Source organism: Urocitellus parryii, chromosome 3, assembly GCF_045843805.1.
Source record: "Urocitellus parryii isolate mUroPar1 chromosome 3, mUroPar1.hap1, whole genome shotgun sequence".
Taxonomy (NCBI): Eukaryota; Metazoa; Chordata; class Mammalia; order Rodentia; family Sciuridae; genus Urocitellus; species Urocitellus parryii.
In genome coordinates, this window is record NC_135533.1 from 203,184,727 (window position 1) to 203,212,698 (window position 27,972).

A 27,972-nucleotide genomic window follows, 5' to 3' on the forward strand; every position below is an offset into this window, starting at 1 on the left:
GAGCTGACCCCAAGATGGCTGGAGCCAGGGTCTCTGGGGTCTCACGCCCTCCAGCCCCCAGGCTGTGCAGATGTGCTCTGGCAGCCCCAGTTTGGCAGAGGGGAGGTGGGCAATGGATTTTCCAGAAGGCAAATGGCCCCTGTCCTAAGAGGGCAGGGTGGGACTCCTGGTGGAAACTAGAATGAGGGGACTCAAGGCGTGGGCCTGTGAGCTCAGGGCCACGGCTTCCTCCTCTCAGAGCCTCAGTATCCTCCTCCAGAAGCTGGGGACCAATGATCCCATCTTAAAGAATCATCTCAAGGGTGAGGAGGAGATGGGGCTGCAGCCCACCCTGGACCAAGCTTCGCTGGTCCTCAGATGCCCTCCTTGGCCTGCTTTCCCTGGCCCCCTGCAACTCCTTGGCCCAGTCAGGTGGAGAGGGGGCTTCAGGAGGATGCCCACCTACCCTACCCCACCCTAAGAGAGGGTGCTGGGCCAGGCTGGCCATTCGCCCCACCGGGCCGGCTGCCCTGGGCTTGGCAGCAGCCAAGGCCCCAACACTTCCTCAATGAAAGGTATTTGGCCACGAAGCAGGACACCTCATCACCCCAGGCCTGGAGTCTGCAGCGGGCTGTGCCTGCCGGCCGCCAGGACAACCCCCCCATGCCCGCCACTCCCCATGACCCCGCCAGGCCGCTCTGAGCAGGGCCCCGGGCAAGCCGGGAGTCTGGATTGCCTTGGGCAGGGACCTGGTCGGCTGGGGGTGCGGATGTAGTAAATTCTGGATAAACACACATGTCCCTTGCTTCCATGCGCTCCCAAGCAACTTTCCATCACAGTCCACCCTGGCCACAGTTGGAGTCCTGGGGCCCGCCTCCCAAACCAGGCTCCAGGGGCGTCCCGGACTGCGGCTGGTACACTTGGGCCTGTTAGCATCTCCTAGTCCCTCCAGGCCCCGGATCCACCCTTGGGACACAGGAAGGTGTTCCAAGGAGAAGTGGCCTAAGCGAACCAGTGAGGGCTGAAGAGCTTCGGAGTTACCAGGGGCTGAGCCAAGAGCCTGGCGTGGGGTGGGAAGCGGGGGCATCTGGGGTGTGGTCACGTGGAGAGGAGCCAAGGGAGCGGCCCCCAGGGGTGTGTCAGGGACTGCATGTGTGAGCCCCTCTCTCCCTTCCTCCTCAAGGCTGGGATCTCTAAGGGACCCCAGGGTTGGCACAGAGATGACATGGCTGCAGCTGCATAAGCAGATCACGGAAGTGGGTGACCAGGTGTTCAGAGGCTCTAGCAGGCCCTAGGCTCCCCTCCCTGCCAGGACCCTGGGGATGGTCAGCCAGGCCCAAGCCCCCTCCCAGACCTCCCTGCAGGCTCCTCCAGCCATGCCACATTGATATCTCCAGGCCGGAGGAGCCCCTGGGGTACATGTAGAGGGGTTGAGCCTGCTGGGTCATCCAGAGAGCCACCACTCCTGCTGGGACTCATACCAGCACCTGAGGGCCTCAGCTTCTCCATAAAATTGGGGATGTGATCAGAACAGTGCCTGCTCCTCGGGTCACACACACATGGAATGTGAGCAGTCATGATTCTGCAACTCCAGACTGAGGGTCCTGCCCAGGTCAGAGAGCCTAGGACCCTGGCCTAGGGTACCTCAGTCACCATGTGGCCATGGCATGGCCCGACCTCAGCTGGGTGGGGCTGCTGTGACCCCAGCTAAGGAAGTCTAGGGCGGCCTCTTTTGCTGCCGCCTGTCCTGGGCGCTCCCCCGCCAAGGCCCCTCCCTGCCCACTGCAGCTCCAGGGCTGGGGCCAGGCACAGCTGGCTGAGGAGGCCAGGCCAGGGTGGCAGCTGCTACCGTGCTCAGCGGTCAGGGCCTCACAGGCTCTGATGGCTCCAGAGTGACTCCGCACACACGTGTCACAGACACATCTGCTGGGACACACGTGCCTGTTCCAGGTATGCCCCAGCCACATGGAGGCCTCTGAGCTGCTTGCACACATGTGGCCATGTGTGCCTCTGACATGTCCTGTCTGAACTGGTAGCCCCAACCTCTGTCCTTCAGTCCCCAGAGCTTGACATCATGAGTTGGAAATAAAGCATTTTTAATTGAGCACCTGCCCCAACCCCACCAAAGGGATTTCCAAGCACCAAACATGAGAATTGTTAATCTGCCCCCGTCCCCAGAGCTTCCCCTGGAAAGAGGCCACAAGAAGCCCCTTCCTCACTTTCATTGGGTCCAGCCTGGATCCCCCACTCACACCCACAACAAGCCCCCTGGGCTTTATTTCAATAAATAATCCCAGAACAAAGCTTGGGGTGGGGGACCTTATAAAGCTCAGCAACAGGCAGAGAGGGCTTCGTGCCAAAGGGCAGACTATCTGAAATCAAGGTCAACATACACGTGAAAGTCAGAAACCGCTTTTGAGCAGGGAACAGTTTCCGCAGGCCTCAGTCTGATGACTGGCTCTCGGGAGGCTGGCTCCAACCCCTGTCAGAGCAAGCTTCACCTCAGGTCACACCGCAAAAACTGCCCCCCTGCCTGACACTTCCACCATTGGACACGCCTGGTTTTTTCCTTAACTCTAAATTCTGGTGGGGAGGGGAATGAGACCCCAAAAACCTGGAAAGGGGGCCTCTGGGGAAGAAGTGGGGTGAGAAGTCCCAGAACAAGGAGTCCAAAGCAAGGCAGGGAGTGAGGTCGTGGGCCCAGGTCACTGGCCCCTTTGGGTGCTGAAGGAACTGGTAGCCCCGCTCTGTGGCCTGGCTCCCTGACCCATCTCCCTGCGGATGTCACCAAGCGCTGACGCTGGGGACTCCAGCAGCCTCTGGAAAAGGTTGGGCCGGGCTGGTGGTTCCCTGCACTGGAAGGTGACCGCTGTGCCGGCATCGGCCTTCATCTCCCTGGAAAAGCCATCAGAGGAGCCATCGAAGCAGCGGCCAATGGCGATCTCCTTAGCCAGCCTCGGGCTCTGGTCAGTGACGGTGTAGATGCCATAGTTGTGACCAAGAGGGTCCAGGGGGGCTAGCATGGCAAAGGCAGTCTGGTCCTCGGAGGGCACGGGTGGGGGGTGCCGGGCCAGGTAATCCTGGAGAAGCCCATTAACCTCCACCCGGCGGCAGCTGCCCTGGGGCGTGACAGTGACCAGCGTCCTGTCCACCTGACGCTGGTCAAACAGCATCCCACTGCACTTGAACTCCACGCAGGCCGCAGAGATGCCGGGTCGCTCAGGGTCGCGGACACTGCGGGCATCTCGCAGCCCGTAGAGCTGGCCCTGGGTGTGCGGGTGGCTCCCCCCGGCGTTGTGGGCGCGGACCATGTACTCCTGCGGGCCTTGGATCTTCACCTTGAGGAAGCAGGCCCGGAATTCCTGTGGATTAGGCCACCAGGACAGGAGATCGCCGGTCCAGGAGGCTGGCGTGCCTTCCCGGAAGGGGACCACGTTGTACTCGTACTTGTCGGCCTCCACTCGCGAGAAACGAAAGTGACTGGCGTTCACCGGAGCCTCCTGGCACTCCCGCAGGCTGCGCCACGGGTACACGGGGCCGTTGGCCTCGGAGGGGACGCCGGGTCTGGGTTTGGCGAGGTTGATGTGGAAGCCGTTGCGTTTGAGCGCCGGGTCGTCGTGGTCGGTCCGGCGGTAACCCAGCCGGTCCAGGTAGGGCTGCGTGACGCCCACCGCCGCCGCGCGCGGGCGAGGCCGGGAAGGCGCCGGCTCCAGCTCCTCGCCGCCCAGGGTGGCCGTGATGAAGGCCGTGTAAGCGTCGGGGCTGTCGGCGTCGCAGAAGGCGGGGAGACAGGCGCCATTGGGGCCGGTGACCACGCTGTCGAAGCGACCCCACGCGCGGGGGTTGGCGGAGAAGCCCGGGGCGGGCTCCAGGTTCACCAGCGTGACCACCACGCCCTCCACCTGCTCGCTGGGGGTGAACTTGTCGTTGACGTAGGCGCGCACCTTCACGAAGCAGCGGCGGCGCTCGGGCACGTCCAGGTTGAACAGGCGCCGCTCGCGGATCTCGGTGTTGCCCACCAGGAAGACGCGCTCCTCCCGGCGGACCCGGGCGGCCGAGGAGCCCTCGCGTTTGAAGCCGCTCTCCTCCTCCCACAAGCCGTTCTCGGGGTTCAGGGACCACAGCTTGAGGGCCTCGGTGTGGCCGGCCATGTGGATCTGGTCGGCGGCCACACGCACCGCCACAGGCCCAGTGTGCAGCTGCTCCGTGGAGCCCGGCGCGCGGAGGTCCACGGAGAACATGCCGTAGGTGCGCAGCGGGGCCAGCTCACCATCACTGTCCACGAAGCGCAGATCACTGGGGGCTGCAGCCGCCGAAGTGAGATCTCTGGGGTCCACGAACGTTACCCGGGCCTCCACAGTCCCAGTGTACGGTTTGCCATCTGCGTGGCGGAAGGATCCAGGCGGCAGGACCAGCTCCCCCAAGGGCGCCTCTTCCATATCCCCGAGCGGGATCGTGTTGCTCTGGCTGGCATCTAAGACGACTGGAGCTTTCTTCCGCATGGCCTTGACCTCGTGATACACGCCAGCACCTCGAGGGTCAAAAGGCAAGACCCGGACGGTATCCATGAACTCACCACTGGGGTCCACGAAAGTCACCACCAGCCGTTCGGTGGAGGGCGGCACTTCGATTGTGAAGTCGCCCTGGTAGGAGGTGAAGCCGATGGGTTCCTGGCCCAGCAGGATCCTGGCGAAGCGCAGGGGCTTCCCGGAGTCTGCGGTTACCACCCGGCCCCGGACCAGTCCCCGAGGAGGCAGACACTTCTGGCAGCCACACTCGGCCACCACCTTCACTGGGAGGACGTAGCTGGAGCAGTGTATCTCTCTGCTCTCTAGGCGGCGCACCGAGCAGCAGCGGGAGCCAGGGTCCCCACACCGGGGACTTGAGCCTGCAGAGCTGGGGCAGCGGGTGTCCGGACAGAGGCCCACATCCAGGTACGCAGGGCCGCTGCCTGGCTGGCTACAGTCATCCGGGAGCTTGATGAGGTGTTCTCGGGGTCGGGGGTTGCAGGCTGGCTGGCCTGGAGCTGGGGAACCCGAAATCGGCCAGGTCAAGGCAAGAGGCTAAGGTTTGTGGAGGCCACAGCTGGAGGCTACATCTGGAGTAAAGGGCTCAATCCAGGAGTGGGACACAAGCCTAAGGTGAGGACTGCGATTTGAGGGTCAGCCTGAGACCAGGATTAACCCAAGGTTGGTGTTTAGTTGGGGGCCACGGTAGGACTCAATAAAGTCAGAGATCATTTGGATTTGGGGGTTCATTTGGGGTTGAGGCTTAGCTAGAGTAGGGGCTTGGTTCACTGGCTGGGCTTGCTCCCACCTAGGTCCAGGATGCTCACCAAGCACGATGAGCTGGGCAGCGCCAGAGCGCACAGCTCCGGCCTCATTCCACGCCTTGCAATGGTAGATACCAGCCTGGTCTGGGCGCAGCCCTCGAAGCTCCAAGTGGGCCCCATACCCATGTTCTCGCCTGTCCAGCAGGGTACCATTGTGAAACCTGGGTGGTAGGTGGACAACACCATGGGGACACTTGGGGTGAGGTGAAACTGTCCCCAGGAAGCAGGTCAGGGAGCCGCAGAGGGGTTGCCCCAGGGTCAGCCTCCTTGCTGGGGAGACGGGTTTGCTCAATTTCCATGGTAGCCTCTCTGCCATCTATTTGCTTCCTGGGCAAAGCTTCCTCAACTCTCCAGATGGGAAACCGAGGCCAGCATCCACTTCTAGAATGTCTTTGAGGTACCACATAATCATGGGAAATCCCATCCAACCCCAGAGCAGGACTAGAGCTACCTGAGCTTGGGCCAGAGACTCACCACAAGTATTTCTTGGGCATAGGGGTTCCTGAGGCTTTGCAGCAAAAGGTTACATTCTGGCCAGCCTCTCGCACTCTGGACTCAGGGTGCTTCACCAGGTAGGGCTTTCCTGGGGGCAAATGTGGCAAAGATCAGGATCCTGACCCACCACAGCTTCTCCCGGGACCCTTCCCAAGAACAAAGCCCCCATACATTCCCTTCTCCCAGAGACTGACCTGCTTATACCTTCCCCAACAACTGTGTCACATCTTAATTCTTTCCCCCTGACTTCAAGTGCTTAGTGTGACCTAGAATAACTTTCCCAGTCCCTCAGTCCCCTTATGCTCTCTGTTGTGAAGGTACTTACGTAACTTATCAAGGACAATGGTGACCACAGCAGAGTTGGTGCCATTGGCCTGGGCCCGAGCCACACCTACAGAGAAGCCGTCCATCTGGGCACTGACGTTGGCCTGGTTACTGGCACAGAATCCAGGCACCTGGAAGGTTCCTTGGGCATCACTGGTGGCTATAGTGCCAGGTCGGGCTCTCAGGGACACCCTGGCTCCTGACAGTGGTCGCCCAGATGGTGTAACCACCAAGCCCAGAAGGATGTGGTCAGGGCACCTGCAGACCTCAGGGCTGCATCCTGGGGGGACACAAGGAGACAGCAGGGGCAGAGGCTTCCACACTCCCTCCTGTGGTCTGGGGCTTTCCACTCAGTCACTCTATAGCCACACCTGGAGATTCCCCTGCCCCATGTTACGCCCATCAGAGGTCACCATGGCTTGGCTTCAATTAGCCCCTAGTGTGAGGGGGAGATGGAACTGAGCCCACAGGGCTAGGTCAGGGAGAAGGAATTGGGATCTGGAGAGACTGGAAAGAGGCCCTGGAGGAGGGGACAGAAAAGTTGACTCTCAAGGGCAGGAGAGGCCCCTTCCAGCAGGAGAAAACATATCTAAGCAGGGGCTGTCTTGGGGAGACGACATCTCTCCCCTTCCAAACGTACGGCTTCTCCATAAAATGGAAAATTCCACTGGAAACTTCAGGGCAGAGGCTCTGAAAGGGCAGAGCCAGGCAGGGTGGGGTGGGGACCCCACCATTGGCCACTGTGTGCCCCCACCCTGCGGCAGGCTCCTCCAGAGCAGTCCAGACGGTGTTTGTGGAGCCCAGGACCAAGCGGAATTTCCAGTCGCCTCCTGGCTGGCCCGGTGTCTGGCCCTGGGAGGGCCTAGGCACCATGTCTGCCAGGGTGTGAGCGCGTGTCTGCGTGGGCGTGGGGGACGGGTGGAGGCTGCATATGCCACTCAGGAGCACCCCAAGTACAAGAAGCAACATTGGTCTGCCCATGGGTTTATCTGTACACTGGGCCATGCACACAGGGAAAGTGACCCCTTAGCTCTGCCTGTGTCTGCTTGACACAAGCCCTGTGGCAGGCACCAGTGCTCCCTGGGCCCTGGAAGGAGAAGTTTCCACCTAGCCTATGTTGGGGCCCTCGGTGCATGGTCGCTGCATCCCGGCTTCCTCCTCCTAAACCCTTCTCTCTAGTCCTTCAACTAGTTCCCCACCAAGCACGTCCCTCAACAGGCCCCGTCCCAACCTCTTTCCCTGACCCCGACCCTAACCGGACTCCCACGAAAAGACCAGTACTCCATCCCCGCCTTCCTACCTGGGCACGAAGGCCGCACACATTTTTGGGCCTCCAGGGAACGCCCTGGACACGCATCCTCAGCCGGGCCTGCGCAGCTGCGGTGGCGCAAGCGACGGCCCGGCCCACAGCTCCTAGAGCAGGGACCCCACGGACCCCACGCGCCCCAGGCGACCTCTGTGGAGAGCAAAGAGGAAGGTCAGACAGCTGTCCTTCCCAGGAACCGCCTCACCTGGCGACAATGTGGGGGCAAAGGCCACCACTACACACCCACCCACACCATGTGCATTCTAGGGTGGGCTCTCCTGCCTACGGTCCCCATCAGTGCTGGTCTGGCACGCCCTTTGAGGGTGCAGTTCAGGTATCCCTATCTCCCTTTTGGATAAAGTCTCTGAGGTTAGCCCCACTCTTTCCTGTTCCTGAATACCTTTGGGGCTCAAGACACCTACAGAGCATGACAATTACAAATAAGCAAATGAGGGAAGGAAATGTGTTTCTCATGGTAAGGACAGGGGGATGACCTGCGGTGCTTCCTGCCTGGGAACAACTGCTCCTGGCCCCTCCCCTCACTGGTCCCGCCTGGCCCCGCCCCCTCCTGGCCGTAGGGGTGCTCCTGGCCAGGGTGCTGCGACCTTCCTTGCTGTCTAGCCGCGTCCACACAGCCCCTTCCTCAGCACATTCTGGTCCCACCCACCTACGGTTGCCAGCTCCACCTACTCCAGGCCCCGCCCCACCCTGGGCCCCGCCCTCACCGAGCGGGCAGCGGAAGCGCACGTGGTAGTTGGAACAGCGGCGGCCGCGCGGCTGCTCGCGGTTGAGGCACCAGAAGCCGCGCGTGGGATTCAAGTGCACGCGCTCGCCGACCGCGGACGGCAGGGCCCAGTCGGTGGTGCGAGCCTCCAGCGCCAGCGGCCTCTGGCACACACGGGCAGGTCCGTAGTAGAAGCGAATGGCCGCCAAGCTCTCGAAGTCACCGTCTCCTCCAGGATGGTCCACGTTGAACCAGGACGTCCACTCGCTTGCCTCTGCGAGCACCGCACGCTCTGAGATCCGGGTCGCAGCCTGTCGGCCCCCGTCAGTCGTGCCAGGGCCTGACCTGCTGCTGGGCTCCCTTCACCCATTCTCCAGCCCGCCCAGATTCAGGACCTTGTAAAGGACGGTTGACCTCCACTTGCCCAGCCCCAATGCTTGAGCTGGCCCATCTGGGCACACTGAGATCTTGCTGGGTTTGACCAGTCTCTTACTTAGACGGGTAATTTAGGTCCCTTGGGACATCACTTCCAGGACCTGCTATGTCTAGGCACCAGAATGGTTCTGGAGCCTTCACTTAATTTGCCGTCCCCTCCTTTCATGACCCCGCTAGCCCGAGTTCATGTAAGTCCGCAGCAGAGAGGGGACTCCAAACCAAGCTGACTCACCTTCCCAGTCCTCCAGGGCTGGTGAGGGCTGGCCAGGGTGCAGCGACCTTCCTTGCAGACCCCATGCAATTCCTGTGGGCTCCTCCACAGGGGTGGCATCTGGAAGAGTTGGGGAAGGGAAGGACAGTGATTGGGGACCACTGTGACCCCCTCCCCTTGTGCAAGAGGAAGGCGGTGATCATTCTCATTTTACACTGTAGAAAACTGAGGCTCCTGATAGGCCAGAAGCCAACCCTAGCCCTGTGGACTACAGCACACCCTCCTCCAAGAACCTTTCCATTACCAGCCCCAGACTCCTGCAGCGCTGTCCCTTTCTCCGGCCCAGCTTCAACTCCATATGAGCTGGGGAGTCTGTCCCACTCTGCTCCCCCAGGCACAGATCACCCCTTGAGTGTGCTAAGCAGCCACAAGTTTAGTCAAGTTCATTCGACTGTGACTCTATTCTCTTGTATGTATTCATTTTTTCATCAGGTAGATTGAAAGTTCCTCTCTCGGTCTACCCTTTCCATCCTTTTACTTGGGGCCCAATCTGTCCTTGGAATCCACCTTGTCTTCTCTGATCTTAAGAACATAACCCAGTCAGGGTGACAGCCTAAGACAAGTCCCTTCCTCCTTGGAGCCTCAGTCTCCTCTGAGAAATGGGTCCATCACCAGCCCCCAAGGCAGGACATTCCAGAGATGGGGATTGTTTCTTTGGGTGGTGCGGGTGTGTGCAAGGGAGGGAATGTTTCTGACCCTTTGGTTTAGGAAGGGAGACCTGGCGATTCAGGGTCCAAAAGCTGGGGCTGGGTGGGTCAGGCACCCCACCGTCTCTGGAAACCAAAGAAACCTAAGGTTCACATCCACACTCCTGGCACGTCCATTGTGCCTTCCAGGAGGGCAGGGAATAAGAGATCCTCTCCCCACCCCGGATGGACCAGAGCTCCGTTTCCCCATCGCCCCCACTCCAAGGCTGGCGAAGGGGGCTTCAGCCCTGGGGAGGCACGTAGGTGCCTGGTTCTTTTTCCTAATGTAGCTGCACGCAAACCTGGCTGTCAAGCCTCCGAGAGCCTAGGGCTGGGGGCATCTCACCTCGGGCACCCGCCAGGTGCGCTACGGCGACACAGAGACAGAGCAGTGGTAGCAGTGACGCCATCTCCAGGTCCGAGCCTCCGAGGGAGGGTCGGGGCTCCGCGGTGAGCTCGGATCCGACTCAGGCGGGTCTGGCGGCCGCTGGGATTCAACATAGGGGCGGGACACAACGCAAGCCCCGCCCCTTGCAGACCGCGCTGAATGCAGGCCAGGCCACGCCCCCGGCCCTGTGTGACTGCGGCTCAAGTAACCACTTCTGCGTCTTCCCACCACTTTGCCTTCTCCCTCAGGCCGGCGTGTATTTGTTTCCTCGTCGCTGGCTGGACCTCCTTCCCACCCTTTATCCTCCAAATTGGGTCCCAAGCTGCCTGCGCCAACTACCACTTGGAATCGAACCTGAAGCTCCCCGGACCTACGTGCTTTAGGCGGCTGGAAGTCCTCCACCACGTCTAACTTCGATCCCATCGGTTTCAGGCTACCCTGAGCGTCTGGGAGTCCTAACCCTGAACCCACTCTCCATTCTTCGGGTTGGAGCTTTTTGGGGAAGGTGGCGGGAAGTTCCACACTACAGCTCCCCTCCAGATCTCCCTCCGTTGGGCCTCCCCACGGGACAGGTGGGAAGACCCTCCGCGATCTGACCCCCCCTACCCTTGCGGCGACCGGGAGCACAGAGGAGGCGGAGCGAAGTGGTGGTGGGAGATCTGTTTATTGGTGCAGGCCCAGGAGGCGCGGGCGCGGTGGCCGGTCAGAGGGCCGCGACGCAGTCGGTGCCTGTGTATCCTGGCAGGCGCAGGGCGAACTTGCGGCGCACGTCGTCGGGCACGAACCGGCCGGCCACGAAGTGGTGGCGCCCTGAGAAGCGGCCGGCGCAGCGCTTGGGCGCTGCGAGCGACACCAGCACGTCTGGCCGCAGCCCGTCTTCAGCGTCGCCGCCGGTCTCCGCGTCCCAGCCTAAGGGAGGAGTTGGGGAGCAGGGAGGATCCGGAGCTGGAAGGGTCGTCCGCCCTCAGACTAGAATCCTGTCCTTGTCTCCCCTCCCCCGCCACCGAGCCTCTACCCTCAGGCCGCAGTCTCGCTCCCCCCACACCTGCTTCCCCTGTAGACCCAGCTTCTCTCTGTGACACGTGGGTTTTGGTCAACCTGCCCACCCATAGAACCGGGCCTCCACCCTCAGACCAGTCTCTCTCCTTGAGGTGTTTCCTGCCCCCCTCGGACCAGAGCCTTTGCCCTTACACTTTTTTGGTCCTGCTGCCATTCTACTATTCCTCCACCCTCCTCCACCCACCCTCTGCCTTCAGACTGCATCATTTCCACCTGCCGTCCTTTCCCAATTATCCCCGGCCTCTGCCTTGGGACCTGGTTGGTACCTATCTGCATACCTGCCTCCCCACAATCCTGAGCCTCTGGACTACAGCCTCTTCCCACCCAGACCTCCAGCCAGACACCAGCGTGGGTCTCCACCCCCAGGCAAGCTTCCCCCATCAGACCTTTCTCCTTGCCCAGTTTCTTGTCTCCAGCAGAACACACCCATCTCCCCACCAGACTTGAACATTCATCCTTCCCACTCCAACTACAACACTCCTCCCCTGACCTAAGATCTCTGCCTTTGCCCTCACACTAGATCCTGTTATTTGATTTGGCAAGGCTACCGCCTCTGTCTTTTTTTCTTCTGTGCTGGGGATTGAATGCAGGGCTTTGCTCTGTGGGGCAAAGGCTCTATTACTGAGAGACATGCCTAACCCAGCCACCGTCTTGTCTCGTCATCTCTTGAATGAGCATCCACCTTCAGTCTAGAGGCCTTGCCTTCTCTCTTGCCTCTGACCTGAATCCGGGACCACTAACTAGAAGTCCCTGGTTCCTCCCTCTGACTATAATGCTTCCTTCTCTGACCCTAGCCTCCACCGGCAGACTAAAGGCCCCTAACATCACTTTGACCTATCAGAGCCAATCTCTCTGTCCTAGGCTACCTGTTCAAACAGGAGCCTGCAGCCCAGATGGCCCCCTTCCTCCCTCAGCCCCCCTCCTCTGTGCACCGGGCTGGGATGGCTCTGGAATCCTGAAAGCCAGAGGACATCCTCCAGAGTCCAGCCACCCCCATGGAGGGTCCTGCGGCCAGCAGCTGTTTATTCCGTCTGCCTGTCGCCTAATGGTTCCAACAGGCGTGGGGCGGCGGCCAGGGCAGGCGTGGCTTTGCTGGGTGAGCTCACGTCTACCCAGGCAACTGGGCCAGGGGTGGGCATCGGGCACACGGGGCTGGGCACTGGGGGAGGAGGGGATCCAAGGTCGCCTGGGGTGGCACACTTCATCCTCTCCATCATTGGGATGGGTGTGACCCTTGGCCTCAGCCAGAGAGCACACAACATCCACTCTGGGGAAACCGAGGCTCAGATTGGGCATGCAAGCTGGGGCCACCAGGAGCCAGAGTACAGGGGCCTCCACCCAAGCCCCCTGGGTCCCACTGTGCCCACTTTGCTCAGCATGCCTGAGGGAATGTCCAGGCTCACGAGGGGGATGGACAGCAGCTTTAGTGTGGCCAGTGCACGGGTGCAGGGGCCCCCGACCTCACTTGGCTCCACACCAGGACCCAGCACAGCGTCCACTACCAGCCCATAGGCATCATTAATGAGCTGCACCTGGGAAGAGAGGTGAGGTCAGGGGTGGTCCTGGGGCCCCATCCTCCACCTCTGCCCACACTGGTCACCCAGTGCTGACCTCCGTAGGCAAGTAGGAGAGGAAGGGGATATCCATCTTCTCACACTGTGTGGTGAGGTCCTGGTGCAGCAGGTCCAGCGAGCGTGTGGGGTAGAAGATGGTTGGTTCGTACTCCTGGAGGGGGGACAAGGGGTCAACACTGGGGGTCCTCTCAGGTATCCACATCCACCTCACCTGGGGCAAGTATGGCATATTCTGAGACTTGCCCCTGCGATCAAGTCCCTTGGGGACTCTTTTCAAGAGAAGGAAGCAATTTCTGCCGGGTGAAGGTGGGGTGACCTTGGGAGGCCAAGGGTTCCTTGCTACTCACAAACACCCGCAGGTGCCGGGCACAGACCAGCCCCACTGCTCCATTCTGCTCCGGGCCACACACCACCAACACTGTCCTCTGCTTCCTGGAGAGAGTAGGCAAAGGGAACACCTGGCAGGGGACACAGCGAAGCAAGACACTCGTGATTCCTCTTTGCACAAGTGGGGAAACTGATGCTGGGAGTAGGGGAGGGTCAGGGCTGGGGCCTGAAGGCAACAGGATTCAACAGAAAGAGGCGTTCTGCTGGGAAGCGGGCCTCCAGCTCCTCCCAAGGCCTGCGCCCCAGCGCCCAAAGGCAGTGCGGTTTGTTTTTTCCTCGTCCTAGTCACAGACATTCCTCCACCTTTTTCCACCGCAGTGGCTGCCCTTCCCCCAACCCATGTTTCCAGGGCTAAGCTCCTCCTGGAGGCCCCAGAGTGGGGGAGAAGGGGAGAAGGAGGGGGACTTCTCCAACCCCTGCCTGCCTTGATGATTCTCTCCATCTTTCTTTGTGTATCTCAGACTGTCTGTCTCTACCCATCTCTTTCCTTTGAGTCTTTCTGTCTTTCACTTTCTGTGTATCTGTCCCTCTGTGCCTGTCTTCCCCTTTCTGTTTGTCTCTCTGTATCTCTCAGATCCTGTGTCCTTGTCTGACTCTTTCCCTCAGGTGCCCCCATAACTATCTGTCCGTGTGTGCATCTCTTTCTTCTTCTTTCTTTCTTTTTTTTTTTTTAGTTATAGATGAACACAATTTCCTTATTTATTTTTATGTGGTGCTGAGGATCGAATCCAGTGCCTCATGCATGCGAGGCAAGTGCTCCAACACTGAGCGACAGCCCCAGCCCAGCATCTCTTTCTTTTTAACAGTTGCTAAGGGCCCTGGTGTCTGATTCCCAGCCTTGCTCGGTTTCTCTGTGGCCCCGCCCCTTCTCTCCCAGCCTCAGTTTTGCCTCTATCAAATGCGAGCAACAGCCAGGTGGTGCCACATACCTGTAATCCCAGCTACTGACCGAGGCAGGAGGATGGCAAGTTCAAGGCCAGCCTCAGCAACTTAGTGAGACCCTGTCTCAAAATAAAATAAAAAGGTCTGGGGATGTAGTTTAGTAGTAGAGCACTTGCCTAGCATGTGAAAGTCCCTGGGTTCCACCCCAGCACTGGAAAAAACAAAAGACAAAAAGAAAGACAGCAAACAATGGCACTGGCCTGAAAGGCACATGGAGTATCTGGGCCTGGCTCCAGGGGCCTATGCAGTCTAAGCTCCGACTGCACAGGGGAGAGTATTCTCCTCCCCGAGGTCTCAGTGTGATCTCGACCCATCATGAAAGTGCTATGACTTCCACCATTCTGGGCTGAGCCCAAGTCTGGAGGGTGAGGACATCCTTCTGGCTAGGACTAAGGGACTTTGGAAGAATGAAGGACTTCCAGTGCAAAAAACGGGACAGTCTGGTCACCAAGCACAAGGCGTTTATTGCACAGGGTGTCCTTTCATGGCTTTCGTCCTCATTGATTTCCTTCTCCCTTGGATACTTCACCCAGGATATTTTATTCGGAAAAATACGTAAGTAAAACAACAAAAGTTCCATCAACATAAAGATACTGAGTTTTTTTTTTTTTTTAAAGAGAGAGTGAGAGAGGAGAGAGAGTGAGAGAATTTTTTTTTTTTAATATTTATTTTTTAGTTCTCGGCGGACACAACATCTCTGTTGGTATGTGGTGCTGAGGATCGAACCCGGGCTGCACGCATGCCAGGCGAGCGCACTACCGCTTGAGCCACATCCCCAGCCCCTAAGATACTGAGTTTTTAAGAAAAGTATCCAGGGGTTGGGGATGTGGCTCAAGCAGTAGCGTGCTCGCCTGGCATGCGTGCGTGCGGCCCAGGTTTGGTCCTCAGCACCACATACAAACAAAGATGTTGTGTCCGCCGAAAACTAAAAAATAAATATTCTCCCTCCCTCTCTCTCAAAAAGAAAAAAGAAAAAAAAGGTATCCAGTGGTAAGAAAAAGATGAAGAAAAACAGGAAGGAAAAAGGGGAGGGGGGAGGGGTAGAGTTGGGAGGAGTAGAGGGAGGGAGGGAAACTGCCAGACCCTGGCTTTGTTGTGGAGTGCTTCCCCAAGGCATTGTGCATTTATGGACTGATTTGTCAGGAGGATTCATTATTCCTTTTTGGAGGAAGCTGAGGCCCAGCTTGGTGGGCCACACAGCAAGCACCCAGTACCTTTATTGCTTTCTCTCTCCTGTCATCTTGTAATGGATTCCAGCTCTTCTTCCAACCCTTGGGCAGGCACTGGCCTGCCTCTGGGCCTCAGTTTCCCTATCATCAGCACGGGGTTGTTTGGGGTGCTCAAGTTGTAGGAGGGTGGCATTTCCCATGTTCACAGAAGCAGGCAGCTAAGATATGCAGTAGTTCCCAGGGTCTGCACCTCAAGAGCCCCAGCATCATCCAAGAAATAGCCTCCACATCTCTGGGGACCCTCGCCTCTGCCCTGACCGTCTCTGCCACCAAACCCAGCCAGAGGCCCCCAACTATGGCAGGAGGAACTCAGACAGTGATGGAGAGTGAAGGACTTTGACGGGGGAGATGGATTGACTTCAGGCAGTGAGAATCACTGAGCAAGCTCCAAGATGTTGGAGTGGGTGGAGTGGACTGGGGACACCCTAAGTCTCAGGTCTTTTCTGGCCTGGAACAGGGCTGTTTCCCCGTCTCAATGTTGGGATGGAGTAGCCTCAAGCAAAGAGGATTCTTTAAGTCTGGACCATCCTGGTCACAGGGTTAATGTGCTAGACCTGCTGGATCAGGTTGGGGATCAGTCAAGGGGTCAATCAGTCAGGGCACAGTCAGAGGTCAAGTACCTTGGTCACAGCCACGGCACTAGCATGCCCGCACAACTCCACTAGCTGCTGCCGCCCAAAGCGATAATCCTCCAGCAGCTCCCGCTCCAGGGCAGCTGCCTCCGCCGTGCTGGGGGTCAGAAAATGGGGAGAGAAGCTCAGAGACACAAAGAAACACAATAGACCCATAGAAACTCAGATGGAGCCAGAAATGTTCCGCAAATGTTAAGGGGTATGTCCCCTATCCTCCAGTAGCTTCTGCAGCTCTGAATTGCAGATCCTCCCTCATCCTCAGTTGCCCCGCGTGAATAGCAAACATTAGGAGGTTGGAGACAATTTTGAGGAGCGCACCCTCTGGTGGTCGAAGGGGTGCATGGCAGCCAATGGTGGTTCTATTGCCGCTAAACCCAGCCAGAGGCCCCCAACAACCCAACTATGGCAGGAGGAACTCAGTGATGGAGAGCGAAGGACTTTGACGGGGGAGATGGATTGACTTCAGGCAGTGAGAATCACTGAGCAAGCTCCAAGATGTTGGAGTGGGTGGAGTGGACTGGGGACACCTGAGGAAGGGGGGTTTTGAAGGCTGCTGAGGAATTTGGCTCACTCACTCCAGGAGGTGAATGTGGGACATGTGGTTTTATTTTTATTTTTTAAATATTTTTTCCCTTAGTTGTTGATAGATCTTTTATTTATACGTGGTGCTGAGAATCGAACCCAGTGCCTCACACATGCAAGGCAAGTGCGCTACTGCTGAACCACAGTCCTAGCCCAAGGGACAAGTGATTTTATAAGACCCTTTGGTGACCCTCTTCAGGGACAATGATAAAATTTAAGTATATGTGGCCAAAGAGATGGGACCACCTGGCTTGGAGTGAAGCTCTGTCACCCACTTTGCTGAGTGACTGCTGGGGTCCATCTCCACTCTTGGCAAACTTAAAGGCAGAGGGACTTTATAATTTATGGGGTCCTGTGCAAAATGAAAACAGGGTGTCCTTGTTTGAAAAATTATTAGGAATGGTAGGTGTTGAAGCTGAGCATTGTGACACATGCCTGTAATTACAGTGACTCAGGAGGCTGAGGCAGGAGGATCAAAAGTTCAAGGCCAGTCTCAGCAATTTAGCATGGTTCTATCTAGAAATAAAAAGGGCTGAAGGAGGGGGCATCTGTTGACCTAGCTGTGTGTGGTGACTCACACTTATAATCCCAGGGGCTTGGGAGGCTGAAGCAGGAGGATTTCGAGTTCAAAGCCAGCCTCAGCAAAAGCAAGATACTAAGCAATTCAGTGAGACCCTGTCTATAAATACAAAATGGGGCTGGGAATGGGGCTCATGGTTAAGTGCCCCTGAGTTCAATCCCCAGTACCTAAATAAATAAAGTGTTGAGTTCTTCTAAGTGTAGAGACCAACCCAGCCCTTGCTTAGGGGTTTCCAAGGAGCACAGGCTTGGTGGCTGGGGAGAAGGAGAGCTGAAATAGATGTTCCTCACTCCAGGATCAGGGGTTAGTCCACAGAACAGGGACTAAAACCTGATGCCAGCATCCCCCAAGTAAGCCCCCTTACCTTCCTGCTGGGGATCGGCAATACCCCCCCATTCACCATGGTTGGCAGAATGTGGGAGGGCAGCAAGGATGGCGGTGGGAAGGGGCTCCCTGGAGGAGGTGTGGAGTATGGTGGGAGGTAATCCAGGTAGCAAGAACAGCAAGAGCCAAGGGCCAAGGCTTTGTGGTGGGAACAAGTCTGGCATGCTTGAGAGCAGAAGCAGAGTGAGAACAAAGAAAGGGAGGGAGGGGAAAGGCAGGCAGGGACTCAATGACTGACTGAGAAATGTGGTCAGGAAGAAGGGTCTGTGAAGATGGGGAGATGAAGGCTCAGGTAAGGGAAGTCTTGTATCTGGGCTGATACTGAGAGAAGTTAAGGGCCAGGGCTGGGGTTGTGGCTCAGTGTTAAGAGTGCTTGCCTAGCATGTTTGAGGCACTGGGTTCAGTTCTCAGCACCACATATAAATAAATATCCATTGACAACTAAAGAAAAAAAATTTAAAAAGTTAAGGATCAGCAGGGAAAAGGTACCAGATGAGCAGGTGGTCCAGCTCCCAGGTAAGCACATCCGAGATGGTGTGTTCAATCCAGGTTGAGGACTCTGGCAGGTTGGGAACATGGCTCATTCTCCCACTTTTTTTTTTTTTTTTTTTTTTGGTACCAGGAATTGAACCCAGGGGCACTTGACCACTGAGCTACATTTCCAGCCTTTTTGTATTTTGAGACAGGGTCTCACTGAGTTGCTTAGAGCCTCCCTAAGTTGCTGAGGCTGGCTTTAAACTCATGATCCTTCTGCTTCAGCCTCCCAAGCTGCTGGGATTACAGGCGTGTGCCACTGTGCCTGGCTCCCCCATCATCTTGTGACAACTCCAGCTGCTGCCCCAATAGATCAGGGAAGGAAGTAGAGGATGGAGGAAACACCCATTTCTCCTTTCCTTCTGTCCCAAAGTTTGGATTTCTGGCAGACACCTGGGACTTTTCTTCCTACCTGGACTAGAGTGTTAATGGGGTAGGAATCTTGGGATGGGGGACAGCAGCAGTTCTGCAAGGTAAGCATGAGATTAAAGCTCAGTGGGAGGGAGGAAGCCGGGCCAGTCATCTGCTAATGAGGGATTCAGAGGGGCTCAGTGTGAGGAATTCTTTCGCTTCCCCAACCTCAGTCCCCAGACAGGGGCTGCCAGACTCAGAAGGGCTGAAGTGAACTGAATCCAAAGGGAACTGGGCCTGACATTCCCAAAATGCTTCCAGGAAGAGCAAGAAGCCCTCAGGCCAAGGTACCCCTACTGGTACCCTAGCTCTCCGGGATTCATCTGCTTCTCTCCACCCTCACACCTCTGCTATTAATACTTACCTGGCCTTCTGCATACAGCAGTCTCATGCCCCCTTGAACTCTTCTTCAGCACCAGCTGCAGGGTCTTTGAATGCTTGAACACCAGATCACATCACCTCCACCATAAAACCCGTATATGGATCTCCAGTGCTCAGAGAATATTCAAATTTCTCATGGTGCCTACAAGCACCGTGTTATGTCTCCAACCTATTGCCTTTATTCTCCCATGTTCCACCCACTCCAAGGAGCCCCATCTCTTCTCAGTTTGAGACCCCCACAGCAGGTGAAGCCACAGCTCCAGCTCCTCCAACTCACTTCTGAATCTGGATATCAGTCTCTGGACAATATCTGCCCTGAGCAGAGGCACAGGGTGGACAGTGGGCCAAGGTCTGCTGAATCTGGTTCACAGCAAGGTGTAATACTCCACCTGAAGTCCTACATCACAAGGTTCAGAGGACACAGATCTTGACCAGCCCCAGGGCAAATGGCCTATGCATTCAAATTCTCAAAATCTGCACTAGCCTTGGCTCAAGGAGCAAATTCCCTCCCCAGGCCTTGGTTTCCTCCTCTGGACAAGAAAGCCTGGTGGGTGGATCACCAAGATGTGCAAGAACCTGTGAGCTCAAGTCTGTTCTTCCAAGCTGGGGATTGGATCCTGGGACTCCATGGTCCCTGACAGAGGGTCAGAGAAGGAAAGCCCTGGTTAGGCTGGGGTTGGCAGAGCAACTAGAGGTGCTTATGAGTAATTCATGAGGGGAAGGCCTGCCTCGGATGCAGTCTCCCTGGCAACACAGCTTCGGAGGCGTCAGAAGCACAGGCAGGCTGTCTTTCCAGTCAGATGCGGGATGGGCCTCCGGTCTTCCGGCTGCAATCCTGCCATATCCCTGCGTCCAGTCCCTCATCCCTGTTTTTCTGCGTGTTATCTCCACCGCCCCCATCCCGGCCTCACTCCTGCCTTCAGTACCAGGGACCCCTCATTGTAGCCTTATCCCTTTCTCTGATATCACTGACCTGTTTGGAGCATACTTTTGCCTCAGTTCCACCCATTCTCGCCCCGGCCATGCCCATCGCCATTTCCCTCTCCCTGGCTGACCTGAGGAAACTCCGCTCCTCAGGCGTCTCCGCCGGGTCTGGACCCACCGCACTGCTCATGGCCAAGGTGTGCGGGTGTGCGCAGCGGGTCTCTGGTCGCCACTGTCTTTTAAGCACATCCCTGGCGGGAGAGTCCACCCCCTCCCTCGCCCCTCCAACACACCCGCCAATCAGGAGGCGCCGCGAAGGCGCTGCGCGTGACTATTGGTCAGAGGAGGCATGACTTAACCCTTCTGTGTCAGAAGGGGAGCCTCTGAGCTGAGCCAGAGGAAGTCCAGGCTGGGATAGTGGCAAGTGAACTAAGTCTGGAGAGGCTGTGGGATCCTGGGCTGGACAAGGGCACTCCCCACCCACCGGTGAGCCCCCCGCGAAGATGGGAAGACCACTCAAACCTGACTCGGGGGCTCACAGACAAGGGCAGGGGCTGCTGACAGGGTTTCAGCGGGTGCAGGAAAGCTTAGCAGAAGACAGGTGGATCTGGGGACATCCCTGGGTACGTTTAGAGGTTATCAAGGGTCACATCTGCAGAATTCCCCATGCCACCCGCCCCCCTTCCCCCCTACATCCTCCCCCCCACCCCCCCTTGGTGCCCAGGGCACAGACAGGCAGGCCTCCAGAGCGTTTATTTTTTTCCTGGCGGAGAGGGGGGTTGTCCATCTACGTGTATAACATGAATCCGTAGTTGGCGTTGAGTAGTTCCTCCGTGGTACGTAGTCCGTACAGCTCGCCTATTGTGGGGCTCACCCAGCGCTGTGTGTGGAACACAGATTCACCCACCTGTGGGGACAGGGGGCTATTGGTGGAGGCACAGCACTAGTTAGCACCCCCCAAGGACTAGAGGCCCCTGTGCTAGGGCCAGGAGCTGCCATTTCCCCAATCCTGGACCAGGCCACCATCACCTCACTCAGTCCTGGGCTTTCTGTAGAAGGCTGTGTGAATGACCCTCCAGCCCTGTGGCCCTGGAGGCCAGGACCCACCTTCCAGTCAGGCACATCTTTCATGATGATGGCTTCCTCCTCCAGGTTCTCCCGAAGCATCTGCAAGATCCTGCAGGGATGGCACAGGTGGTAGGGACTGAACAGGACTGCACTCGCTCCTCTGCCAGAGGTGCCCGCCTCCCTCCTACTGCTCCAGCCCTCTCCCCATTGCTCTTCTTCCTTCTTTTACTTCCCCTGGCAAATTCCTACCCTGCCTCCTGCCCCTATGTGCCTTCTTCCAGGAAGTCTTCCCATTCTCCCCTCTGGACTCTCCACTAGGTCATGTCTCTGGCCCTCTTTAAGGGTGATGCCAGCCCTGTGTGCTCCAGAGTGCGGCTGACAGTTCATGCATGCACCACGGCCATTGTCCTGGATGCAGGTAAAGCCTTGTAGGCCGGGACACTCAGGCCTATAGCCTCCCAACCCTGGCCAGTAGCCCTACCTGCGATCCCTTTCTGCCTGAAACAGAGGCATCAGTGCAATCCGGGCTTCCAGGTCCTCAATCTGCAGGCGCCTATGAAACCCAGAAATTGACATTAGGACGAAGCAAGGTTGGAGTGTGTACAGACAAAATGGCCCTCAAACACCCAGGGTGCTATATGGGGGAGGGAGAAAGGAAGAGGGAGGTAATAGCGGCAGCCTCGAGGGTGGTGGTGGGAGGAGGTCAGAGCCGGAGATGAGGGCAAATGGGCGGGTGAAGGCGGGAAGTTGGCAGAGGCATCTGTCCACAAGACTGTTGGCTTAATACTTTCTTTTCAATTAAAAACTTTTTTTTTTTTAAATCCTAAAAATAGCCCTGCCTGATGATCACAGTGAAGGAGTGGGGACAGATTCATCACGGGGCTCTGGGCTTTAGAAAACCAAAGTCCCCTTAATCTCAAAATAACCACAGGGTGTGAGGCCAAGGCAGGCGGAGCCTGTACATCCCTCTTTTTTTCTCCCTGCTCTCTGGCAGTTTCCAAGGTCTCCATGGAAAGCTAGTCCAGTGTGTGCTTTGAGGAGGTTGATGAGCGGAGTGCCCAGTGATGTGACTCAGGGAGGTCTCTGGCCATCTCCTCTCCTGTGACCCAGGGATGCCTGGCCTTAGTTTCTCTGGCCCCAGGGGAGTCACAGCTTCTGGTTTCTAAGCCCTGATCATCATCCTTGCCTGATTATCACTGACAAAAACCTGCTGTGAGGCTGTCAGAGGCCTGCCCCTCGACCACTCAAGGTCTTCTACTAACCTGGACCTGCAGGGTTCGTGGCCTCAAAGGCTGAAGGGTAGGCTGCTAAACATGTGGTCATAAGCGCCTTGCTTACCAGACATTTCTTGAGCATCAAGTCTAGAAATGGAAGTGAAGGTCAGAACCTATACTTCTAGGCCTGGTCTACGTGGCCAAGTCTGACATAAACTCCAGCCTCACCAGCTTGGAGGTAGACTGCACTCCAGACACTACTGCATCCCTGTCAATCAGTGAGGGGGGATCTTTTCAGAAGACACCCCCACTCTTCCTGAACCATGGGACCTACCTGCGTTCGCGATTCCACTTCATCATGCTCCAGTACCCAATGAGTAAAGTCCCGATACCCACGGCAAACATGCTGTAGCCTGTGGAGACAAGGAGGCACCCCATTGGTTGTTTCCTCTTGTGAGGGAACATCTACTTGCTGTACAAATACTCTACAAAGACAAACAAGAGAGGAGGCAGAAGTCTTCCCCAGAAATCCCCAGGACTTGGTGGCAACCTCAGTCTAGCATGTATTTCTTCAGACTCTTTCTCTATTTGTGAATGTCTACTGGCCCCATTCCATATAGTTCACTACTTGGCATGAGGCCCCATCCCCCTCTCCTTTTTTTTTTTTTTTTTTAAGAGAGAGTGAGAGAGGAGAGAGAGAGAGAATTTTTTTTTTTTAATATTTATTTTTTAGTTCTCGGCGGACACAACATCTTTGTTGGTATGTGGTGCTGAGGATCGAACCCGGGCCGCACGCATGCCAGGCGAGAGCGCTACTGCTTGAGCCACATCCCCAGCCCCCATCCCCCTCTCCTTGAACTCCAGGTCACTTTTATTGTGTCCACATGCTCTACAGTCAAGTGAGGTGACACCAGGAAGCTTTTCTCTCACAAGTGGGACTGCCTGGGCTACAACACCTCTGACCCAATGCCAGGGTTTCTGGAAGGTACAGAACAGGCAGGGGCTACTGGAGAACCCAATGGTCTAGATGTTTGTGGTTTAGTGGCCCTGGTTCTTTCTTTCTTCTAGAAGGTTATATGGTTTCCAGTCAGCAGGCTGGTCCCCAACAGGAAGGATGGCTTTGAGTGTCCATGGCTGGGTCCCAGCTCTGTGGTATCTCCTGGCCACCTGGGTCACCACCCCTGTATGCTGCCCACAGAGGGTAGCATGCAGCCACCGGAAGTAGGCAGTGCCCTGCAGAGTCATCCAGCTAGCCCCTCAGCTTCAGGGGTGGTATTGCTACCTCTGGGCTCAGCAGGGTTTGGCCCCTTGCCTAGCACCCAGGGGAGAGACAGAGGCCACCATGAATATTTACTGAGGACCAGCAGGAGCCCCTCCTCTAATCCTGACTGACAGGCTGAAGGCCAGCTGGGGTCTTCAAGGAGGCCTGAGTCACCTGGGGTGTGGTCCCCTCCCTGCTTCCCCCTAATCTTTTCAACTTCAGTCTCTTCTCCAGATAGGCCTAGTGGATGCTGGGACAAAGTGACAGGTTCAGACCAGTAGAACTCAAGTTAACATTCAGCAAATGAGAGCAGATAGTAGGTGAGGGCATCTCTGGGCCTCGTGGGGTGGCAGAGCAGAGAGAGAGAGAGAGAGAGAGAGAGAAACACATGCTTACAGTAAGATACTTCCATGTGCCTGGAGATGATATGGGAGTAGGAAAGCAAGAGTCCCTGGCATGAGTCCTTGGGGCAGATCCTGAGTGCTCAGGACTAGCTCCGGCTGGCCACCTACCTTGGGCACTTAGCCATCTACCCACTAGATGAGAGTTTTCAGTATAGCAGTCTCATTGTTTTCAGCATTTATAGAGAACCTAGCACTCTCCTCCTGATTCAGCCCCAGGGGACAAACCTGGATCACTCCCAACCTTTTTTGAGTAGCAAACAAGCCCCCATAGTGATCCTTGGTCCTTCTACCTGGCACCCAAGTGTGGACCCACCTTTAAGATAAATTCCAAAGAACAAGAGGGCTTTTAGGATGATGCAGAACCCCTGCATCAGCATGTGGTTCATACAGGCTCTCAGGCCAAAACTCATTTTAGTCTGGTGGGGCAAGGCCAAGACCTCAGGCTCTCAGGGTAAGTCTGCTTGAAAAGTGCCCTTCTGGTGAGGGAGGCCTAAGTGGAATATGCACAGAATGGTATTCAGGCCATTGTTAAAGATTTGAGTAAGTAAGTTCACAGACTGGAACACTTAGCACTGAACAGATGGCAACACTCCCCAAATTGAGATATAGACTGAACACATTCCTATTAGAATACCAGCGTTTTCCCCTTCTCACAGAAATCAACAAGCACATGGTGCAATTCACATGGAAATGCAAGGGACCAGAACAGCCAAAATGATTTTGGAAAAGAGGAACAAAGTTGCAGGACTTGCACTTCATCATTTCAAAACTCATTAAGCAGCTGTGTGTACAGGACAGTGTGGCACTGGCATGAGGATAGACATGTTCATCAATGGGGGGAGAACTGAGAATCCAGAAATAAACCCTCATATTTATGGTCAATTGATTTTAGACAGGGTGCCAAGACAATTCATTGGAAAAAGAAGGCTTTTCAACAAATGGGACCACTGAATGGCCAGCTACGTGCAAGAGAATGATGTGCTCTGTTCTTATCCTGTACACAAAAATTAACTCAAAATGGATCAAAGGCCTAAATGTAAGAGCTAAAATGAATGCTCTTAGAAGAAAACATAGGAGTAAGTCTCTGTAACCTTGGACCAGCCATTAGTCTCTTAGATATGCCTGAAGCACAAGTAATAAGAGATAATTGAACTTTGCTGATATCAGAAACTTTTATGCTTCAAAAGACACCACCAATTAGCTGAAAAGACAACTCACAGAATGAAAAAATATTTGAAAATCATATATCTGATAAGGAAATGGAATCCAAAATATAAAGGCTCTTACAATTCAATAATAAAAATTAAATCCAATTTAAAAATGTGTAAAAAAATGTAAATAGACATTTCTCTAAGATATACAAATGGCCAAAAAACAAAGATACTCAACAGCAGGAGGTCACCAGGGATATGCATATCAAAACCACAATGATACTTCACATACACTTAGATGGCTATTAAAAAAAAAGGGGGGGGCGGGATAGGCTGGGGATATAGCTCAGTGGTAGAGAGCTTGGCTAGCATAGCCCCAGTTCTACAAAATAATTAATTTGTGCTAAGGAAGTATGGATCAGTTGGAAGTCCCATACATTGCAGGGGTGTGGGAGGTGGGGTGGGTATAATAGCATGGTTAGTGGAAAAGTTTGGTAGTTTCTCAAAATGTTAAAGGCAGAGTTACCATGATCTAGAAATTCTGCTCTTGGATGAAATTTATCCAGGAGAAATGAAAACCTATGTCCACACAAATATTTGGTCATGAATATTTCAGCAGCATTTTTCATGATAGCTAAAAGGTAGAAACAACACCTGTAATCCTAGTCAGGAGGCTAAGGTAGAAGGGTCACAAGTTTGAGGCCTGGCTCAGGACCAGACGCTGACTCAAAATAAAAAATGGCTGGGGATGTAGCTCAATGGTAGAATGCTGACAGTGTGTGGGATAGGCAGAGAGGGGAGCGAGTGCTATGCCACAAAACCTTGTACAGGACTGGAGAGCTGGGGTAGAACAGATGGAGGGGAGAGCTGATATGGACCATGGCTCACAAGAGGCAAGACTAGAAGATAGAGGGTAGGGATGGGGTTGGGTTGAGGACTTTTGCACTTGCTGTTCCCCTGCCTGTCAGGCTCCTTTTCTGAGAGGTTGCCCCGGCCTAACTGGGATAAAGCAGACCCTGGTTATTTCAGGCTTTGCCACAACTAGAAATTCTGGATGTTTTCTCAGCTGTACTCTGAGCACCTTGGGACAGGACCAGTACCATGCCTTCAGTCACTCAACAACCAGATTCTGAAAACGGTACAAAAATGAAGACTGAGCCACCAGAATAGGTATTTTCCTCATCCCCGTGCAGCCAGGAAAGACTAGAGTGGGTTTATACATAAAGGGTGTGTGATTAAGACAGTGATATTTCACCTGCACAATGGGAGGCACTGCTGTGTCATGAACTGGAAGAAGCCAGGTAAGTCATATTTGACTTAAAAATAAATGAGATGCTAACTCAGGGAACCCAAGGGCACCCCAGGGCTGGGTTCTTTCTGTGTCCTGGTCTGAGTGCAGGTCATATAGGTGAACACATATAAATACATGTGCTGCACACCCAAGGCGGGTGCACCAGCCTGGATGTTAAGTTATACCTCAAGAAGAAACGAGAGGGTGCTGGGGATATGGCCAGGTGGTAGAGTGTTTGCCTAGCATGTGTGAGGCATTGGGTTCAATTCTCAGCACCACATAAAAAATGAATAAGTAGCCCAAGGCTCTGGATTCCATACATAGAAAAAAGAAAAAAGAAAAAAAGAAACAACAAAAGAAAAAAGAAAAATGATTCAGATTATTATATTCTCCAAATCTAGCCTATAACTTGTTTTTCCAAGGCCCAGGAGCTAAAAACACAGTTACATTTGTAAATGATTGTTTTGCAAGCTGAGATCCTCTGGTCCTGAAATGCCTAAAATGTTACTTGTTTCAGTGATGCTGGGGATAAAACTCAAGGCCTGTGGTATGCTAGGCAAGTGCTCCGCTCTTGAGCTATATACCTTGAGACTGACTTTTCTACTGTATGAATCTTTTTTTTTTTTTTTAAATCATGCACATGAATTGAAAGTTCTACTGAGCTACACCCTGCCGCCTTTTTCATCTGTATTTTGCTAAATTGCTAAGACACTTGCTACCCTCCTGCTTCAGCCACCCGAGTCTGAGATTCGATGGGATTATAGGTGTGCGCCCACCACATGCACAGGTTTTAAACGTGAAGTTCAATGAGTTACAGTAAATGCCCTCACCCCTTAATTATGTTTAAATTTTTATATTTCTTTTAAATCGGAGCCTTTTACGGTCTGTTATATTTTTCTCCGTTGAACTCCATAACAAAATTTAAAATGTTACTTATAACAGTTGAAAATTTAAGAAGTCGAATTCCCGGGGCATTTTGTAGTTGGGGTTTACCAGCGAGTTTGAAACACCGCCTAGAACATCTTATAAATTCCCCCTGGTTTCGGGTTTTATTCTCCAGCCTTGCTCTTGTTGACCCTGGGGAAATCGTAGCCTCCATGGGACCAGTTTCCCCGCCTGTGAAACCCAAGGGTGGCTGAGGGGACTGGAGACAGGCTATACCAATCTGTTTAACCCACTGTAAAATGGGTATAACTAAGGGGACTGACTTCCTGGGCTGTTAGAAGGAAGCCAGGCCCGCTATTATAGTAATAACAATAACTACTTCAGTAGTAATAATAATAACTACTCAGCAGTTATCATTATTACTACTGAAGCCACTGAGAGCCCGCGGCCTCCCGTAACCCCGTCATCCCTTCGGATAAACTGAGGCCTGCTCACGTCCCCGAATCCCGCCTCTACACCCAGAGGGCTCAGACCCTGAGAACCTTGGCGTGGAGCTACACTGACCCGATAGTCCGCGGCGCGGTAGGTTTCGCTTGTAGTCGATAGGGCCGTAGCCCCCTGGCGGGGGCATGTCCTGCTTCACCTTCGACGCCGCCATGCCAGCAGAACCCCCAGGCTTCCGGCCTGAGGCGGAAGTGACGCGCCCGCCCGCCGCCATGCTGAGAGTGGCGGAAGCGCCAGCGAAAGTCTGCGGCGCTAGGGAACCAAAGATGTTGGGCTGGTTTTAACACCGCTCTGGAGAGTTCAGGCAGCAGGGCCCGAGTCTGAGTGTGTGGCCGGGCTGCGGTCCAACAGTCCTGATTTTCTCTTTCTCAGGCGCGAGTCAGCCCTTGTTCGCACCTGGAGGTCGCCAGGGCGCCCTGAACTTTGCACTAAAATCCCTCACGCTCACCTTTCCCCCTGGGCGTTGCACAAAGGGGTCAGAAACCCCGAACTCCCCAGGGAACCAGGTCCCCGAGTTAAGTCCTCCTTTCCAGGTCCCATCTCATTGGGGCTGCCCTGAGAGAACATGGTCACAAGTTGGGTAAACGAAGATGGGGGGACTCACGAGGAAACGCTCTAATCCCAGGAACAAATTC

The 27,972-nt window shown here is 55.3% G+C and overlaps 3 protein-coding genes across 3 annotated transcripts; all 3 read right to left on the bottom strand.

The window, feature by feature from the left end:
* Positions 1-2,097: 2,097 nt before the first annotated feature.
* On the bottom strand, positions 2,098-10,013 carry Cilp2 (cartilage intermediate layer protein 2). Its single transcript, XM_026389969.2, has 8 exons — positions 9,899-10,013; positions 8,828-8,926; positions 8,162-8,434; positions 7,431-7,586; positions 6,132-6,410; positions 5,786-5,894; positions 5,315-5,472; positions 2,098-5,005 (listed from the first exon to the last, which is right to left on the bottom strand). Exons 1-8 carry the CDS (start codon positions 9,960-9,962, stop codon positions 2,685-2,687), a joined length of 3,459 nt encoding a protein of 1,152 aa, XP_026245754.1. The 5' UTR covers positions 9,963-10,013; the 3' UTR covers positions 2,098-2,684.
* A 630-nt stretch (positions 10,014-10,643) lies between these two features.
* On the bottom strand, positions 10,644-19,794 carry Yjefn3 (YjeF N-terminal domain containing 3). Its single transcript, XM_026390076.2, has 6 exons — positions 19,691-19,794; positions 15,752-15,860; positions 12,921-13,031; positions 12,611-12,724; positions 12,381-12,531; positions 10,644-10,849 (listed from the first exon to the last, which is right to left on the bottom strand). Exons 1-6 carry the CDS (start codon positions 19,747-19,749, stop codon positions 10,644-10,646), a joined length of 750 nt encoding a protein of 249 aa, XP_026245861.2. The 5' UTR covers positions 19,750-19,794.
* A 501-nt stretch (positions 19,795-20,295) lies between these two features.
* Ndufa13 (NADH:ubiquinone oxidoreductase subunit A13) lies at positions 20,296-27,529 on the bottom strand. The gene is made up of 5 exons (XM_026390043.2): positions 27,398-27,529; positions 22,176-22,254; positions 21,109-21,180; positions 20,667-20,736; positions 20,296-20,466 (listed from the first exon to the last, which is right to left on the bottom strand). The coding sequence occupies exons 1-5, from the start codon at positions 27,489-27,491 to the stop codon at positions 20,347-20,349; spliced, it is 435 nt and encodes a 144-aa protein (XP_026245828.1). The 5' UTR covers positions 27,492-27,529; the 3' UTR covers positions 20,296-20,346.
* Between the last annotated feature and the right edge of the window lie 443 nt (positions 27,530-27,972).